General features: G+C 43.1%; 1 protein-coding gene across 1 annotated transcript in view; it reads right to left on the reverse strand.

Moving 5' to 3' along the window:
• Positions 1 to 5905: 5905 nt before the first annotated feature.
• The window catches only part of EIF3A (eukaryotic translation initiation factor 3 subunit A), a 28277-nt gene continuing 14392 nt past the window's right edge, over positions 5906 to 19790 (reverse strand). Inside the window, exons 13-22 of the mRNA XM_040070850.2 lie at positions 19616 to 19720; positions 17913 to 18026; positions 17532 to 17654; positions 16628 to 16781; positions 15506 to 15690; positions 13711 to 13799; positions 10507 to 11300; positions 9052 to 9226; positions 8457 to 8626; positions 5906 to 7174 (exon numbers count right to left, since the gene is read on the reverse strand). Coding sequence (XP_039926784.1) covers positions 6933 to 7174; positions 8457 to 8626; positions 9052 to 9226; positions 10507 to 11300; positions 13711 to 13799; positions 15506 to 15690; positions 16628 to 16781; positions 17532 to 17654; positions 17913 to 18026; positions 19616 to 19720 — 2151 coding nt within the window. The 3' untranslated portion in view covers positions 5906 to 6932. The remainder of the gene's footprint in view (positions 7175 to 8456; positions 8627 to 9051; positions 9227 to 10506; positions 11301 to 13710; positions 13800 to 15505; positions 15691 to 16627; positions 16782 to 17531; positions 17655 to 17912; positions 18027 to 19615; positions 19721 to 19790) is intronic.

Genomic DNA, 19790 nt, shown 5'->3' on the forward strand with positions numbered 1-19790 from the left:
GAAGCCTGATGGAAAGAGACCTGGCCAAAGCAGAATGCTGTGACCGTAGGAGAATGGAAGAAAAGGGAGGTTGTTTATTTTCGGGAGTTCAGAGAATGTGGCTTTAACTTTTTGCAAGTAAAAGAGATCTGCCCATGTGGATAACAAATATCCTTAACGCTACGCAGACTGTACAAAGCATAAGAATAAGGCTGAAGTCCTGGTCCTCTCTGGGTGATGGTAGTTCCTTAGTACTCAATATCAGCCGGGGCTATATCACTTTTAATCCCCAAGAGAAAAGAAATTGCTTTGGTTTGTTTTGGTGGTGTGTTTTTTTTTTGTTGTTGTTTGTGTTTTTTTTTTTTTTTTTTTTTTGGGGGGGGGGCGGGGTGGGGAGGGAGGGGGGGGTGTCGTTTTGTTTTTTGTTACCCAGAGGTAGGACAAGGAGCAGCAGCAGTTTGGAGTTTAAGAATACTCTGGAGCAGAAAGATGGGTGCTGGAGTTTTCAGTGCAGAAGGTGACACTGCTGTATGGCTTTAGCAACGCCTGGGATGTGGAGGGGTGCTCGGTTGCCCTGACAAGAAGAGGGAGGTGAAGAGAGCCTTGTGGAGGAACTGCTGGGACATCACCAGGAAGATGAGAAAGGAGATTGGTCCTGCCAGAGGCAGGGAACTAGGAAAGTGAGGAGTTATCCACACTGGTGGTTTCCTTTTGAAAAGCTGCTCGGCAGGGTGACAGATGGGGTCAGGACGGCAGGACAGTCAAGAACCGAGTCAAAACATGTGGGATGGGCTGGGGATGAGGACCCAGGGTTCATTATTCATCACCGCTGTTGACTCCCAGCCACAGCAATTAGGAGGGAGAAAGTGATTGTGTGTGGAAGTGTTCCCTTAAATCTCCATCAGATGGCTCCAAAGATGGTGTCAGGTCTAATTATCGAATGCAGTGGGGCTTGCATTAAATCATACTCCGTGGCTGCAGCTACCTTGTGCCAGCCTCTCTCCTCGTGCTATATCCATTACATTTTGTCTCTTGCTCTCTGGGGAGTGCACCACAGGCTCTTCTAAGCTGCTGAAGTCAGATGTGTTTGGTTTTGTGATTCCTGGTCCACATAGCTTTAATCTGTGTCCACCACACATTAGAATCGAGCTCAAGTGTGACGCTGTGGGAAGAGTTTTCTTCTGTACTTTTGTTACCTCCTTGTGGGAAGTTTGAAGATCTTTATATACGTTTTTTAATGCAGTTAACTGTTACTGGACACAAAAGCAAGAAAGATCAAAGAAAATCTGTCTCGGGTGTTTTCTGAGGGTTAACTGGCCGGGCTGGATTGGAGGTGTTTGCCATGTCCCTGCCCCGCCTCTCTGGTCTTTACATAAAGCTGCTGCGCAGTACCAGCCCTATAGCAACGCCTGGAAATCCCTCAGGATAACAGCAGATCCTGTGTCTTGGATGGCACTGGCCTTCTGCAGAGCCTGTGTAAGAGGAAAGCTTGCACCCACGGCCTGTGCTGCTGCCTGCTGCTCCAGGTTCTGCTCTCCCAGGACCTGCAGCCTTGCTCTGGAAAGGCCAAGAGCTGCCTGTCGTCGCTGCTACCCAGCATTAGGCATCTCATCAAAAGCTTAACAGGTAAAGTGGAAGAGGAACAGCTTCAAGACCAGTTGGGGGTGGGGGGGTGGGGGAGGTAAAAAAAACCCAAACAACAAACCTCAGACTATTGCAGAAAGATGACAGGATTCAGCAAAAGAGAGCCTGACAGCAAGGCTCTTCAGTTACTTTATGTAATCATTCAACAGGACAATTTGCCCTTTTAAGATTTACAAGTGAGAGTCTAACAAAGACTAAACCCTAAAGGATTTTTGACTTTTTTTTTTTAAGTAAGCTCCTGTAGTTTCTGGTGCACCAGCACACTCCTTGTGGCACTGAGTGAGCAGAAACATGCTTGTTCTTGGTCACTCTGAAAAGGTTATTACAACACAGTGTTTGTTTTTCTTCCTTGACTTCTTAAATACAGGGAACTGATTGCTTTAGTAATCTAAATTATAGAACAGCAAAGAGCCTAATCTGAAAGCAGCCCGGGTTGGAGCTGTATTATTCTCCACAAAAGAGGTCTCTGAAAAGTGAGATACTATTTTCACTCTTCTGTGACCATCTGCAAATCAAAATATTATGATCACCTGTTTAAACCTGTGCATGTAAGTCATGGAATCTTTTCTATAGTGATAGTCTGGCAAGAGGAGTGAACACAATATTGGATAATCATCCTCAGCTGGTCCTAGTCTTGGCAAAAAGACTTCTAATTAGAAACTACTTTCACATGTATAGGTGATGTTACTCAGCTGAAGTCAGGTAAGTCTGTGCCCATCTTTAGTGGAAGTTCAGTTTGGGCAGGTTGCTGTCAGTCTGCTGACCAGTGCCTCAGGAAGATACCATAGGACCAAACCCCAATAGCTATAAAATGTTGTGGGGTTTGTTTGTTTGTTTGTTTGTTTTTTTACAGTGCCACTTTGCCCCACCAGTTATATAGATTAATTTTTACTGGAGATGAGTTGCTAATAGTTGCATGGGGAGGAAGATATAACTCTAAAATGCCTGTTGTCTAGACAGAACAAGTGATACACTAAAAATGGAACAAGGTTTAGCAAAGCCTTCTGCCCAAGAGAGAAAGGGCTAACAGAGATTAAAGTGCAGCAAGGGAGGTTTTGATTAGCAAAATGCAGTGGGATAGTTTTTAGAATCTCCATTCTACTGTAATGAAATGCATTAATTTTATTTAAGAGGCAGACCAGCCAAAGTGTAGAGGATTCCAGCTGATCCTGCCATGGCAGAAGAGGAAGAATTGGGTGTTTTTGTAACACCACTTGAGTGCCTACTCTTGCAGTGCTGCAGCAAACCACAGGATGGGCACTAGTGCCTGAATAACAGGTACATTTGGGATCTTGCATTTCACTGACCCAATGCCTTCGCTCTGTAGGCTGACACCATTCAGCAGTACCCTCTAGCCACAGGAGGAAAACTTGCTTACATGCAGCAGTTCCTGCCAATGACAGCAGCCCAAGGACAGTAAAACAACTAAAGATGCGTTTCATTTACAGCAAGACAAGCCTTCCAGTACTCTCGATGTCTGAGATGCCTCCTGGCTCCCACCAGCCCACCCCAACATCCTCCTGGCTGCCCTCATGGCCTCACTGAGGTCACCAAAGTCACCACATGTCCTGGGCTGCAGTTGTGGCTGTCCCCAGTCAGGAATAACACCGCTGCACCCTGCCAGTTCTCATAAATATGGATTTAGTAAAAAAAATACTAGTCTTTATAGGTAAAGCATTCTAGAGAAAGCTTAAATATAATGCAAGTCATGCCATCTTTCTGCTGAGGACCCTGATGACCCAGTCATGGGCTGGGTCAGTGTCTGGACTGCTCCTGGAGAAGGAAGGAAACAGCACTTTTCAAACCTGGCACTGCCTTGCTGGAGATTTATTTTAATCCGGCAACATTTACATCCATTCAAAGTGCAGCAGCCTTAAATTCTGCTTTTTAAATACGGCCTGTGACAGTCTGTATTATTCTGACGTTCGCTGAAAATTTTAGCTGTTTAATGGAACGTGACTCAAACAAGGCAAAGATTGACACAAAACTCACTTGGCTTCATCAACACTTTCAGGTAACCAAATTTTGTGCTCATGTTTTATGATGGCAGGAGGTGGAGGTTTGAGCTGTTGGGTTTGGTCAGCAGAGGTTTTTGATCGCTGTCAGTATTCTGTCTAAACAGCTCAAGCAATAAAATAAACACACTGGCATGCCTGCAAAGCTCACATCTCCCCAGCCTCTTCTCAAGCTGCCCGGTCCTGAGAATGTAACACTCTGACATTATCACAATCTCAATGCAAATTAATAACACAGATTGGGAAACAGCTTTAGCTGGTAGAGGGGTGACAAACACTCATCCCTGTGTGAAAATGTCTTTGCGTGGCTACAATTAAAACTATGTAACTGAAGGTATAATTACTATTTACATATTACAAGGCTGGAGAAAAGCAAACATGGTGGGTGTCGTTGATAAAAGGCTGAAAGGACCATCTGAGAAAGCACAGGCCAGATGGTATCACATCAGTCCCTAGGAAAATCAGAGGAAGTCCTATCACAACATCTCTTTGGGGACATGCAGAAGATGACTGGGAACAGCCAGAATGGAATTATTGAGAGTAAACCATACCTGGCTCACCTGCCTTCTATAATAAAGTATCTTTGTTGACGAGGGAAGGAGCACTGGATTTTCTTCATCTCAACTTTAACAAGGCTCTCAGCAATGTCTCACACAATATCCTTGCACCCAGCTCAGGATGCTGCAGCCCACATTACAAAGGGGGCAGAAAAGCCAGCTGGATGTCCGGGCTCAGCACTGTGGGCCCTGGAGGCAGCCACAGGATGACACCGAAGTGGGAGCTCCACCCCACACACCTGCTGGAAAGAGGCACGGACAGGAGCCTGCTGAATTCAAGAGGGAGCAGGGCAGGGGCCTGCCCAGCCAAGGAAGGAGCCCTCGCTGTGGCAGGCTGGGGGCTCAAATACCTCTGGGCCCTGGCAGGGGAAAAGGTGAGCATGAGCCAGTAGATCCCAGGCTGTCTGAGCTGGGCACTGAACTGCTGGGGCCTGGATCCCAGCCTGTAGAAGGAAAGTACCCCCTCAGCTCACCTCACCTCTCTTCTGTGCTCTTTGGGGTTCCACTGCCCCCATGCAAGGACTTGGCCAAATTTGAGCTGGGCTCAGCAGAGTTCAGGGGCTGGAGCACACACCTGGGAGGAGACAGGGCTTGTTCAGCCTGGAAGAAGGAAGGGTTTTAGGGGAGACCTCACAGCAGCCACCCATTTCCTACAAGGAAGTTACCTGGAAAATCCCAGCTTTCCACAGTAGCATACAGTGAGCAAAACGACACAGGGTAGAAGCCAAGAGAGGTTTAAACTTTCTGAGGACCACAACATGACCAGAGAGCTGGAGCACCTCTCCTTTGAGGAAAGCCTGGGAGTTGGGGTTTTTCAGCCTGGAGAACAGCAGGTTCCACAGAACCCCAATCGTGCCTTTGAAGGGGGCCTGTAAGAAGGATGAAAACAGATTTTTTGGCAGATTTTGTTGTGATAGGAAAAGGGGTAACGGTCTTCAACTGAAGAGCGGTTGATTCAGATTAGATACAAGAGGGTTTTTAACAATGAGGGTGGAAAACACTGCCACAGATTTGGACAGGATGACCTTTGAGGTCTCCTTTAACCCAAACCATTCTGTGACACTGGTTTTTCAGGCTGGAGCCAGTCAAGCATTGAAGAGGCTTCCAGAAGAGTTGTGCAGTCCACAGCATTAGAGGTGTTCAAAAGCAAACACGGTTCTAAGTATCACAGGAATTTCACAGCCAGCAGCAAAGTGAGCTCCCGGGTCCCTTGGTCCTGTGACAAAGAATGCAAGGACAGGAGGAGGCTGAAGAACAGCAACACCCCCTACTCCAGATCCAGCACACCCCATTACTGGATGGCTGCTGCTCTCCAGTTCCATCCTTTTTGGGACTGTATAAAGAACAAAAAACACAGTATTTTTTTATGCTTCGAAAACACTACTTCTGTGAAGGAGTCCTGAGACTCAACCAGCAATGACATGACAAATCCAAAGACACAAAAACCAAGCCCTGAGAAGATGGCTCTGAGAGCAAGCTTTTCCCAAGAAAACTACTGGCCCTGGATAACCCAGAAGAGGTCAGGAAAATGACAAGAGGAGCATTACAACTTCTGTTCAAATACCAGGCTTCGAGGGGAGAAACTAGCCCAGGTGTTTTCTCTTTCAGCTAGTACAGAACAGGTCTGAGAACAGAAAAGGGTTGCTCAACAGCTGCTCTGCATAAACACATGGTGCAGGACTCACTAAAAAGTCAAGACACTGCAGCAGCTAATTCCTTAAGTTGTTTATTTATCATTGAAGAAACACACAGCAGCAAGTTCTGTGTTGGCTTCAGTGTGACCAGATCGTTTCTTGTTGTTACTGCACCCCAGCTTTGAAGTCAACACAGCCATTACTACAAATTACTTTTTTGGAAAGGGAAAGAATTGACCCTGAAGACAAAGAATTGGGGGGAAAATTGAACAATTTCTCCAAAACCACACATTTTAAATATGACGATATTTATAAATCCTTGAAAGGCATGAATTATCCAGTAATGGAAAAAGCAGTTGTGATATTGGCAAAAGAAAGTACATAGCCATATGCTTACCAAAACACTGAAATTGTAAAAGCTGCAAGTTTGATTTGTACACTGCAGCAGTGTGTACGTTACTGGAACAATGACTGCAAAGTGGCCTCATAGGCAGTATGGATTCAAGTAAATCTACAGAAAATATCCCAGTGTAGCTAATTCACAATGTTTATTGTATTCAATTCAAATTTAAACAACTTACTGAATTTAGATAGTGATAAAATATCTCAGAAACCGCCTTCCCTCCAAGATACCTATGTGAAAGAGGGCTTTTTTTACTTTTTAGCTAATTATGCAAATTCTTTTAGCTCTGCTTTTTCAATAATTCCACTGTGTGAACAGAGGCGTTTTCAAATTCACGTCCTGTGACAATAATACCCCATTCCAAACTAAGAAAGACTAAAAATAAAAAGGGCAGCCTTGTTTTGGTGCAAGAGAGAAGCTGTACTGAAGACAGCTGTTGGGCTTGCTTCTTTTTATTTTAGCAACGAATGACCCATGAAATAAGCATCATTTGAAATTTCAAAAACTGCCATTCAATTTCCAACCTTCTGCTGTGAGTTTTGTGCATGATCAATCTATATGAGTAAGTAATTCATGCTTTCATGTTACCTCAAAACATCGGTTAAAGAATTCCAATTCAGAATGTTTATAAGCACAAATATAATCCGTGGATTCGATCAAATCAAAGCTAAAACATCGGGTTAAACTCTCTGATTCCCACTTAACGTCGTACAGTGGTCCAGCCTTCTTCATCTGTCTCGTTTTTAGTGCGGCGGACGGGCTCACGCTCCTTCTCTGTTTTCCAGGATCCTTTCTCCTTCTCCCCGTCCCTTTCCCGCTCTTTGGATGCTGCTGGGGGAGCAGAAGCTGGAGGAGCAGCGGGAGCAGGGGCCGAGCGCCGCACCGGTTCCCGTTCCTCCCCGCGCTCTTCCCTCCTGTCGTCAGCGCGTCGCCACGAGCTCGCTACGGCGCAGGAAGAAACAAAAACAACTCAGTCACGCTCCAGCAGCAGCCTGCAAGAGTTCAAACAAACAGCCCCGACCCCAGCAGCGGGATTTACTGATCCTCGGCCCTGCCAACAGGGAATACGCTGACAACGGCCAAATACACGCTTTGATTTTATAGGGAAGTAACAGAACTACTCAAACCTCTTCTCAGGTTTGGGATTGTGGTGAGCAAGCCCACTGTCATCCTTAAAACACAGTAACTGCAATAAGAATGTTCTACTGATGTACCTGGGTTTATGGTGTAAAATATATTCTTATATTAGCAGAGTTAAAATCATGAAAGTCACTTCTTAGAAATGACTGAACCCCAAAACCAGAAAAATCTGTGGAAAATGTTTAGGTGTTCGCTGTTATTAAAAGACAGGAAATTGTTCTTCAGCCTACTGGAATCAGAGGTAAAATGGTACTGAATTCATGACTCCACTGGTAGCAGTATCCACCACCCTTTACTGTATGAAAAACTGTTCATTTCCACCAAAAAGGATGCTAGGAGTTCCACCCCAACTGTGTGTGAACAAAGCTGTGGCAGAAGCCAAGAAGTCAAATCCCAAAACTTCTTGTTACATTAAAAAAAAACAAGTCCACACTGAGAACACTCTGCCTTTCTGTCAGCAGCACTCCTGTGTTTGATCCCACGTTCTGTTCCTGCTCCCAAGTGCAGGAACACCCACATCTGGGGCAGAGACAAAACGAGATTCTGAAGGTAAGAATGCCAGAATTGGAACATGTGGTGGTCCCTCCAGGCTAAATGGATTTGCTGTTACTGTATTTTTAGAACACAGCAGAGGATTAATAAATATACAAAATTAATACAAGTCTGTCATCAAAATTAATAACATTAATAGTGTGAAGCCCTCATTTAGAAATATTTGTCAGATTTTAATGGTTTTAAGGAAAGGGCCAGAAATTACTGGGACCTTTGTCTTGATATTCTAAACACAAGGACTACACACATCCAGAACACAATCCTATGAGCAGCGCACACTTGAAATATTATCCTCCTACCATAGATGTGAAATGCTACTAAAATGGAAAAGAACACAAGTACAAATAGTTGAAATTCCCTGAAGAATTCTCCATCATGCCAAAGGTGCTTTTTATTATTTTGTTTATGGAAAGGCAGTTTAAATACCAACTGAAAATATAACCTATTCCCCTGTGAGCCCCTGCCAGCAGTGTCAGGAAGAGGGAGGCTCTGGGCTGGATGCAGGATTTTAGGGACACTGAAATGAACCTACGCTCTTCCCGCTCGGATCGGAGGGGTGGCCCTCTCCTGAGGGGCGGCTCCCTGTCATCACCACGTCGGTCTCTCATGTCACGACCACCTCTGTCCCACTCCTCACGACGACTTGAATCTCTCCAGCTGGAAGTTTCCTCAGCTGGCCCTCTCCTCCAACCGCCGTCATCCCTTTGGCCATGCAAAACATCAAACTAAACGTTAAGACTTTTACCTTTGCTAAGAAAAGGAGCACGAATAAATCACAGCACAGGTATTTACAGACTCGGTGGGTGTCTAACACACTTCCCAAATTGGTTTTGTTTTTACAGAGCCTACCAGGGAATTGTCTTGATAACAGGTTAAAAAGAAAAATTTAAAAGCATTTTAAGCATTTTGGAATCCCTCCTGTAAACAGATAACATCACCCTAAAATTAACAAACCAAAAAGGCCCCAAAATACCCCTATATCAATCTGCTAGCCTGAAGTGCTTAGTTTAGGGCAACAAACCAACCCTTGCTCCTTTCACTCAGAAATTCCACATTATTTCTGTTTTGTTTTTTTTTTTTTTTTAAAGTAGAAACATTCTAGAAGTACTTAAACAGAGAAGTCAGACCTGGGACGCCTGAAACGATCATCTCGGTCAAAATCTCTCTCCCTGTCAAATTCCCGCTCCTTCTCATTTTCATCCCGATCTTTGTCTCGATCCCATTCACGGTCTCCTGAAGGTCTGGAGTCTCGGGGAGGGCCCCAGCTGTCCTCACGAGCCTTCTCTCGTTCTCTCCACCCCCCTGTAAGACAGAAACACAGTCAAAGGAGTTTGTGGCTGACCTCTGATCTCTCTCGCAGACAAAGAACCCTTTACTTCCGTCACAGAAACCGGTTTTACAAGTTCTGACTCCTGAAGATCCAACCCAAGATGTCTGTAAGAAGTTTGAACATGGGAGGTGAAACAGAGAAAACACTGTGTGAGCTGCTAAATGTAGAGCCAGTAACGCACACCTCATGTCAGGGCTGCCTGGAATGGTCCAGCAGAGCTGGCTGCACCCTGCAGTTTTCAGCCACAAACCACGAGGGTCCAATGAAAAACAAGTGCAAGAAGAAGCAAAAGGTGTAGCTCTGACAGCAGATGCCTTTGTGAAAATCCACAAGTGAGGGGATTTTAAACAAGCAGATGTTTAAAGAACTTACTGCTTTTTAAAGCAGTACTTTAAAAGGTGACTTTTGTTACCATCCACTTAACACAGTGCACCCTGCAATAACTGCTCAGTTATTTATGAATGGGAGTCCTTTATTATGTAGCCTGTTTTGGGTTTAAATAGAAAAAACTGGAGTGTAAGTTTTGACATTTATAATAAGTTTCCTAAGGGTTTGGATTACAGAATTAGTCTCTATCAAAGCTGACATGGTGCTTGCTGATACATAAGTGAAAAGAACCAGGAAATCAAAATCCTATCTAACATTCAAATGTCATCAACACTTCTGAAAAGAATCAGAAACAGCTCTAAACACCATCAATGACACTTAAGAACAGAAATACACAATACAAGAATAGGATAATTCAGATTTTAGGAGATCTCAAGGTCATCTAATCCAAGCTCTGCTCTAAGCGGGACTTTCAGGAAGGGTTAAAAACAAAAAGGGAATGTTAAAAACATTATCTCTGTACACAGAGAAAGGGCTCACCAAAACCAGACCCACTTGAATGAGGTATCAAAATCCTCCTTTAGAAAAAGATTTACACCAGACACACGGAAGAGGTAGGGAAAGAGTCCAAGGTCTGCTAATCTACTGAGAATGATGCCAGCAGAACATTCAACTTTGCACACAGGGAAGTGACCAGTGTTAAGTGTGTGACCATCGTGTATCTTTCAGACAAGCTTTTTTTTTGTTAAATTCAACCAAATTAAAAGATTTAATTACACTAAGAAGAGGAGTGTCCACATCGGCCAAATCCATCTAGATGTTTTCAGAGCTGACTCCCCCATCACTCTATCAAGTACGTTACATCCACCATCTATGAGGATAACACACGCTTCGGAGGGAGGATTATTATATTACTATGTTTTACCTGGTTTACCAAATGGTCTCCAAGGACCCGGCCTTGAGTCTTCACCGCCACGCCAAGGGCCCCTGTCATCATCTCTTCTGGAGAGCCTGTCATCGTCCGCGTTCCGCCAGGGTCCCCTGTCGTCATCCAGCCCGCGCCGGGGCCCTCTGTCGTCATCCAGCCCGCGCCGGGGCCCTCTGTCGTCATCTGCAGCCCTCCAGCTGCCCCTGTCATCATCCAGCCCACGCCTGGGGGGCCTGTCCTCATCCAGAGCCCGGCGGGGCGGCCGGTCGTCATCCAGCCCGCGCCGGGGTCCCCTGTCGTCATCCGCCGCGCGCCAGCTGCCTCTGTCGTCATCCAAGCCGCGCCGGGGGGGCCTGTCGTCATCCAGGGCGCGTCTGGGGGGCCTGTCATCATCCAGGGCGCGTCTGGGTGGTCTGTCATCATCCAAGGCGCGTCTGGGGGGCCTGTCATCATCCAGGGCGCGTCTGGGGGGCCTGTCATCATCCAGGCCGCGTCTGGGACCCCTGTCGTCATCTGCAGCTCGCCAGCTTCCTCGGTCATCATCCAGTCCACGCCGGGGCGGCCTGTCCTCATCCAAGCCACGCCTGGGGGGCCTGTCCTCTTCCCCTTCTCGCCTGGGAGGCCTGTCCTCGTCCCCTTCCCGTCTGGGTGGCCTGTCCTCTGCTGATTCTGGAGGACGCTCCTTTTCATCTGCAGGACCACGCCTGGGCAGATCGTCCCCTCGCCGGGGCAGATCGTCCCCGCGTCGGAAAGGTCTTTCGTCGTCTCTTGGATCTCCCCGGCGCCAGTCTCTGTAAAACCACAGGGAAGGAGGGAAAAGTGGGAGGTGACATCCAGGAGAGCTTTACATCGACAGCATCAAACCCCTCAAAGCCATCTCTGACTGCACCCACTTGGTGAGTGGTTCCAAACACGAGGTGTGCAGGTTCAAAATGCACCTTCTAATGCCCTTCATCGCTAGGAAAGCGGTAGGTCACTGTCCCTACAGCTTCAGCAAACACTGAGCAGCTCATCATCTCCTTCAGAACTACCGTTTGGACAATCCCTTGGTGGTTATCTGCTGCAACATCACAGAGAAGAGGGCTGGCTTCTACACCAAGCCTAATTTGGCAAACTTGTCTGAAAGTCTGAAAGAATCGATATTAAAAACCTTCACAGCCATCTATTAAGTATCCCCCCTGTCCAAGCACCTGCAACCCTATACACCATTAAGTCTGCTGTCTACAGGATTTTACACGTACATTTAGACCATAAACCCAGTTTTTGTCACCAAATTAATTTATTTCAGGAAATTAACCTACCTCAGCAATAAAAAGAAACAAGAAATGGAACATCACAGAAATGCTGTGTCTCCTGCTTCTTGGCAGGAGAAGAGAAGCTGCACTGGGGTTGAATCTCGTGGATTTTAAAAAAATAAAACCCAAACCAAAACATAACAAAAAGAACACCCCAGGGCTTAGAAATCCACTATGGTACTAAAATGTAAACAAAAAAATAGCAACGACTTGATACAAAACAGCAGATGTAGGACTTGAAGAGGTGAGAACAAAGAGACAACAGTTTGTGACAACTCAAGAGTCTCAAGAATTTTGAGGAATTGCAAGCATTGCATTTCCTGGTTTGGAAGAATAAGGGGAGAATGCAATTATCATTGATCTGTGAGGTAAAAACCAAGACATGGAGATTGTTAATTTCCATTTAGACTCAAATTGGATAATCTTCCCCTTCCAAAAATCTGATTATTTTACCATAAAAGACATGTGGAAGAATGGTTATAATGTTTATTAGATGAACAAGTATTTAATTCATTCAGATACTGTCTCAGGGTCTTAGGATTTTTAAATCTCGTTTTAAACTATTACTTTTAAACTCTCTCTAATCAATCCCTAGAAAAGCTGAATGAGAAATGACTAAGACATGCTGTATCACTCTGTGTGGAAAAAAAAATCCACTAAAGCATACAAATAAGGGCATTAAACACTTCACAAAATCACTGAATGGTTTGGGTTGGAAGGGACCTTGAAGATCATCTCATGCCACCCCCTGCCATGGGCAGGGACATGCTCCACTACCCCAGGTTGCTCCAAGTCCGTCCAACCTGGAACATGTCCAGGGATGGGGCATCACAATTGATGCAATACATGAGTACTGAAAGGCTTCACCCAGCAGTTTCATCCAATTGTTAGATTCTGCAGTTTGTGAGAAAGTGAATCACTACCAGGAATGGCAACACAGCTCTTAAGGAAAGATGGAATTCTAGTTTGTTTATAGAGAGATCACATCCTTCTAAAACATTATAAGGAATTACTAGAGAGAGAAAGAGTCAATCAATTTGCTTTGACTGGATTCAGAGTGAGCAGTAATGGATTTAAATTGCTGTACTGGAAATCAGGGTTAGACGTTTACAAAAATCTATCTAGCTGCAAGGCTAATTAAGCCATAAAACATACTGCCAATTGGAATCAGCAGTGTTCTCTCTATCAGCATAGGCTTTTAAGAACAACTAGATGTGCACCACCAGAAATATTTTTAGCTACGGTTCACCCTGACGTGGAGCAGAAAAACGGATATATGTTAAAAATCTTGTTTACTACAACTGTATTAACAGTCTTCATTATTAGTGTACATATCCAAAACAGATGTAAACAAGTGTGGATTTCTTTTTAAAGTTCAAAGTATATTCATAATATTCTTCCTTCAGAAATCTATCTCACCCTGTTCAATACAGTTCTTCGGAACTTTGCTCAATTTATGGCATGTGTTTTCTGCTCTGGCACTTTCACAGTTACTGTCAGTTTTTTAAGTGGATAATCTCAGAATTTCATCATCCAGGAACAAGCATTTGCTTGCCATCCTTCCCCATTCTGTATCTGTAGAACTAACACCGAAGTTTGAGTGGGAGAGAAATTGTTCATTTAAAAAGGAATCCAAGGAAGCAAGTTTTTTATCACACACAGAAGGTGTCTGCTTGCCTTCACATATCTAAGCCAAATAAAACAGGAATGTTATCTGAGCATAGTTCCAAGATAAAGCCTCTCTCATTCCAAGATCCTTACAAAGCAACTTTTTAACAGAAGGTAACTTTCAGAGACGTAAAGGCACGAGATATTACTCAGTCAGTGCAGCTTTAGCAGCAGCCACAAAATGGGAGCCTCCATACTTTGATCCCAACCTAACTGGGGCTCAGTGACCCCTGATTACCTCTCCACTGGTGCTCGACGCCATTCAGATTCCGGCTCTCCGCCTCTTCTCCAGGAGCTTTCGGACTCCCTGTCACCCCAACGGGATTCCTGCGTGCCAAAAGAAATTAGGAACATTCCCTTTGAATACTTTAAAGCAAAGATTTTCAACATGTAATTTACCCTTGAGCACGTTATGTCATTAAAAACTCACTTGTCACGCTGCAGAACACTGAATATCAGGAGTTCCAGTAACTCAAGGATGATCTTAACTGACTTTATTGTTTCTGCTGCAGTTCAAACAAAAACACAGCTCCCTTTGTGCCACGTGCTTTACCAGAAGGGTAGGATGTATGCAAATACACTAAAAAAGTTTATGAAAAGTGTATGAACACCTAACAACAGCTACAGCCACTACCTGGTGACACAAAAGAGATGTTCTAACAGTTTCACTTTTCCTGGGCCTTTATGACAACAGGAATGAATTTAATTATTTGCTTTTGTGCTTTCTGGTCTCATCAGGAAATGTAACTGAATATACTGAAAGCTCTCTGTGGCAAGGACAATTTTCCCAATATCTCAGTGCACAGAAGCGGTGAGATATTAGTGATTCACACAGGTTGAAGGGCAGACCAATAATCAATCTGTATTTTTTAAAAATAAAGTTAAAATGTCTCTTTCCATTGGTAGACAAAGCATTTAAAAGGATTTTTATGCCTTAATTCCACCACAAGAAACTAGTTAGCTAAACCATCCAAAAAACCTGACTTCATATAATCACACAACCTCTTTATAAGAAGGGTATTGCAGTTTTAAACCCCTCTTTGAAAAACGTTTTTATTTATCAATATGGGTTAACCAAGATCTTGCATATCCACTAACTCGGTCTCCTTAAATGCTTTTGAAATGACCCCAAATAACAATGGTGAGCAAAGAATCCCAAAACTGCAAATGGAATTTCTGCAATGGTACAGGTATCTCTCCCAGAACCTGAGCCAGGTTTTCCATATAATCAAGCGCCCACAGATGGGAGACCCCTTCATGTGAAAAATACCATCCTGATTATTTACTTGACGGGATATCAAAACAATTTATACAAGCTGATAACTTATCTTCATGGTGTTACTCAACGAAATATATATTAAACAAAGAGAAAGGCTGTGGGGGATGAAATTTACAACTAGTTGTCTTGAATGGTTAAGTTCTGAAAAAGTGGGAGTGTAGAAGGCTTATGGTACTCAGTGACATTCTTTTAAACCATTAAACATTTCCAAGTAATTTTTGTTTTGCTTCCTGTTGGACTGGGATTACAAATAAAACTTGGATTGGGGGAATTTGGTAACAGAAAGTTGCACACACTTCTTGGTTTTGTGTTATTGCTTATTTCTTAAAAAATATAAAACTATGGTTCCATGTTTAATCTGGGAGGGATTTTCCTTCAATATCTACTTGAATTCCTGACTTCTCCAAGAACCACTGCACTTGCTTCTGATAGTTTTCTTCCTTCTCATATTAAAGAGAATTTTGTCCAATATCCATTTTAGTCTTCATTCATTTTAGTCTTCATTCATTTAGTATTTAAACAGATTGGAGATCTTATTAGTTTCTTTTACTCTAAACTAGAGATTCCAGGTTCTGACAGTGAGTTGAAACTAAGTGACAGTAATTTAACTATTAAATTGGCCACTCACATTATAACTTAATGAATAAATAAATAAATCAACAAACCTATGACTTTGCAATGCCAACACCTTCTTTCAAATAATCTACAGAAGAAGGAGCAGTCAGAAAGAAACAAGCCTGCAGGTATTACCCACCTTCCTTGAGAATGGGTCATCCAGACCTCTCCTTTCTTCTTCTCGGCGGCGCTCTCGTTCCTCTATCTCCATTTCTCTTTGACGTTTTTTCTTCTCCAGTTCCTCCAGTTTCTTGACTCGCTCCTGGTACTCCCGCTGCTCCTGCTCGCGCTTCTCGCGCTCGATGCGCTCCTTCTCCTCACGCTCTGCACAGTTGGAAACACACAGAGAACTTACTACCAACACAAATTCCATTACTTTGCTGTATCCACCCAAGGGTTACACGGTACAATCTCTCCCCTTGGACTCTGTAAAAAAATAAACACTTAAAAATACAAGCATTTCATATGGTGCGTTTAGCTAACCACAGAACCCGCTCTCTGCAAGTCTCCTAACTCAAAGGCAATAGGAAAAGGACCCCGATACATCCATTAATGAGACTTCTTGAACAGCCAACAGGAAAGAAAAGGTTCCAATACCTGTCTGCTAATTCAATGTTCAGACCATAACTGTAGCAACTAAAATATCACTAACTACCTCAAACATAGCAGAGGATCTCTTCCTTAGAAATGGTCAAACAAAAATTCAGCTACCAGCATCAGAAATTTGATATTCACGACTGCTTCGTTTTTGTTTGTTTTTTAAATACTGCATTATGACGAACTCCGATACATAAAATCTTCATCTTCCAATTGACAAACCGGGCAGAAATTCATCCTGCAGTTTGCCAACCACACCTTCTCCTCTAAAGCCCTGAAACAGGCTATTAAGGCTATCAGACAAAACAATTCACAAAGAAAGGTGTGTGAGTCATTTACAGTTTTGGAGCTCTTGATCTGACACCAGTGTTCCTTTCTTTTCTCTTTAAGATGTGCACAACGAACGTCCAGAACTCCAACTATAGGCTAAGGCTCATTTTTTTCATTAGCCTCCCTTACTTCATCTCCTCCTTCACTCATGTCTAGGAGCTACAAAGCTTCACCTTCCTGTCTATGCTGCACAGGTAAGCAAGAAGGTGCAACAACTGGGAGCTGAAAAGACTTCCTCCAAACTCATGAAACAGGAGAACCAGACATCAGCTGTGTTACAAAATGGAAAGGCTCAAGGATGCAAAGGACGAAATGGAGACATTCTCCATCACACCTTTTAGCAGCTGCTCTTCCCGTAGCCTTTGCTCCTCCTCCTCCTTCTCCCTGTAGTAGGTGATGCGTCTCTCCTCTTTGCGCTGCTTCTTGCGCTCCTCCAGACGGTTGCGCCTCTCCTCTGCCAACCGCTCCTGGAACTGCTTGAGCTTATCCTGAAATACCAACAATACACCTCAGAACACCACAGCTGTAATGGCTAAGAGCTGGGCATTTAACAAAAACTGCTAAATAAAGCTACACAGAAACACAAACAAACTGCAATACATTCGTTTTGCTCCACTGAAAAACCACCTGTTCACCATTTCAGTCTCTTCTGAGATTAATTTTGTGTTAGACAATACCCTCCAACGTAGAAGAAAGACACTCATATCATCATGCACAGTATTAGTCCTTTACCTGCTTTTTTAGAAAAGGAATTGCCTAAATAATAATTTAGGTGTACCTTAAACATATTTATTCCCAAAATCATCGCTATTATTGCAAAGAATCATATACAGTTACTAAATTATATTAACATAACATCTCTTCTACCTTTTATTGGTAATGCCAGTTTTTACTGCAACATAGTCAAATACTCAAAGCTATAAACAGGCAGACACAGCTGCCTGCCTTTATGACACCCAGTGATCCCTTACTAATAGCCGAACTGAAATAAACAATTTACCCGTCTTTTCCATAAAAGTTATCCCAGAAACTTCTAAAACTTCAAAAATTTTAAGTGATACTACCTAGGAATGGGTGTGTGAAATCTAATTTAAAAGTCAAAGCAAAAAATGAGCAATTCCACAGTTCTGAAGCATTTAAAATATTAATTTGTTTCTAGTTTCATGAAGAATCCCTGGGTCAGTTTTAGTTCCTCACTTTAGGGGTGTACTTTGATAGCAATGTCACATCTCATGTACCTCATAAACTGTTCGTCGTGATGCTTTGAGTCTGGCTTCAAATAAATCTCTATCCTCCAACATCCTGGAGAGTCTGCTCTTGTGCTCAAGGGCTTTCTCACGCTCCAGCTGCAGGGTGGTGATCTGAAACAGAAAATACACAAAGTATAACTTTACTATACATTTGGATTCAATCTACCCAGGCCATTAGAAGGAGAAATTTTCTCTTCCCCTTTCAGAGCAAAGACAGAAGAAATTGCTGTTACTAGAACAGTGAAATCACAAAGCTTTCTTTCTTTTTTGGGAAGAGCTAGGGGGAAAAAAAAAAAAACAAACAGTGCAAAACCCACTATTTTTCATGCATTGCTAATGCACTTTATCAACTGAACAAAAAATTCTTACCCTTTCTTCTTCCTGTTGCTCCCACAGCTCCATATCACGCACTCTCTGTTCTTCATAGGCAGTCTTTATTAAGGGAATTTCTTCCAAGCGCTTCGCTCTTTCAAAGTAGTCAATCTGAGTAAAGGTAACACATCTTTAGCGCGACATAATGCACACATAAACAAACCCCTGATTTCTGGAGACTTCTCCAATATATCTGATATATTATGGCAAAATAGCAACAACCACACTGGACCATCTAAGGTCAACCTAACCAAGAACCTGCCTCTACCACTACCAACTAACTAAGTGCACTCACAGGCAAGGATGCAGGAATGGAGACAGGCACATCACAACTCTCTCAGGATCATCCATTTACACCTCCCAGCATTTTCTGTGTTGGAAGTATTTTTATATTTTAAACATTACTGGATTTCCTCTCTCGTCCTTCTGAACTCAAAGCTTTTCACATACAACGATGTACTTTGGAAAGAACTCCTGCGTGTCTGTGGCTCACAGCATGAAGATCGAACTTCTACTTACAAACAGCTCTGAACATGGCTCCTGCTGGCTTCATTTGATGCTCCTCACTCCACTACCCCTTGCAGGTAGTGCAAGAACAACTACAACAGGTACACTCTTACAGACTGGCACCACATCCTCTCTACAAATCGGTCAGAGGGGTACTATTTTATGAAGACATTTCTCCTACAGAAGCTAATCTGCATAACTGATAATTCTTGTTGGCCTCCTGTCAAGCTTCCAGTTTAGCTGCATCCTTTCAGACATAAGGAGCATAGAACTGCAGACAGCACTCAAAATGCAGAAGAACTAAACTCTCGCTGCCGGCAAAGAATGTTAAGTTTGAAGCCCATCATTTAATATGCAAAGCCAAAGACTGAGGGATTCTTTGCCCTGCTTTCCCTATATAAAGTTTTTAAATCTATCTAACCAGAACATAATTCAAAGACTTTCTTTTGTCACACTACTAAGTCGGGGTTTTTGTGAAGAACTTTGTAAAAAGCTTTTTTTTGAAATCCAACTTAGTAACACCTATCAGATCAGTCTTAGTCATGTTTGCTTTGACAGCTTCAGAGAACTCTAAGAGAAAGCCTTTGCTAACATTCATTTTATAGAAGCTGCACTGACTTTTCCTGGTAGTTCATATTCACTCAGGTGACTTGCCATCTTTCTTTAAACCATTTCTAAGTGATCTGAGTCTCCAACTGTTTCATTCCTGAGTACAGCAGGAAGCCCTGGCTGAGTTTCACCTTGCCCAGGTCATGTGTTTCTATTTATTATGACACATTTCTCACACTTTTATAGCTACCCATGTTTCAGACAGATCCTTTTCTGCCATCTAGGAGGGCTCTAGCAATGGAGTGTCTTCTCTTTCAGTGATGACAAACACTGCTAATTAATTTCACTTCTCCATAATGGTCTCTCCTTCTCTGAACATTTTTTAATTACAAGTCTTCCCAACTAAGACTCAGCTCACATCCAGCTTAAGGGTCCTTTTTCAAATCAACTCCATTAATTAAAACAGGTTTTTTGCACAGAAACCAGGGACCCAATTGGTATATAACACTTTTCCCTTTCTTTAGTTTCAAACAGTAACATTTCCAACACCAGTATTATATATGTGGGTATGCACATATATGTGCCAACACAGATCACATTCACTAAAAAATTTTGTGGACACTTTTACCCTTCCTATTTTTTACCTTTTTCTCCTGATTCTTCAGTCGTTCCTGAAGTTCCTTCTTTTCTTTTTCCAGCTGTTCCACTTGTTTAGCCATAATAAAGTCAGGATCCAATTCTTCAAGATCCTACAACCAAGTACAGTTATCCACATAAAAAGGAGAAAAAACTCCCACAAAAGGTGGTCTTTATTCCCCC

Source organism: Hirundo rustica, chromosome 8 (genome assembly GCF_015227805.2).
Source record: "Hirundo rustica isolate bHirRus1 chromosome 8, bHirRus1.pri.v3, whole genome shotgun sequence".
Classification (NCBI taxonomy): domain Eukaryota; kingdom Metazoa; phylum Chordata; class Aves; order Passeriformes; family Hirundinidae; genus Hirundo; species Hirundo rustica.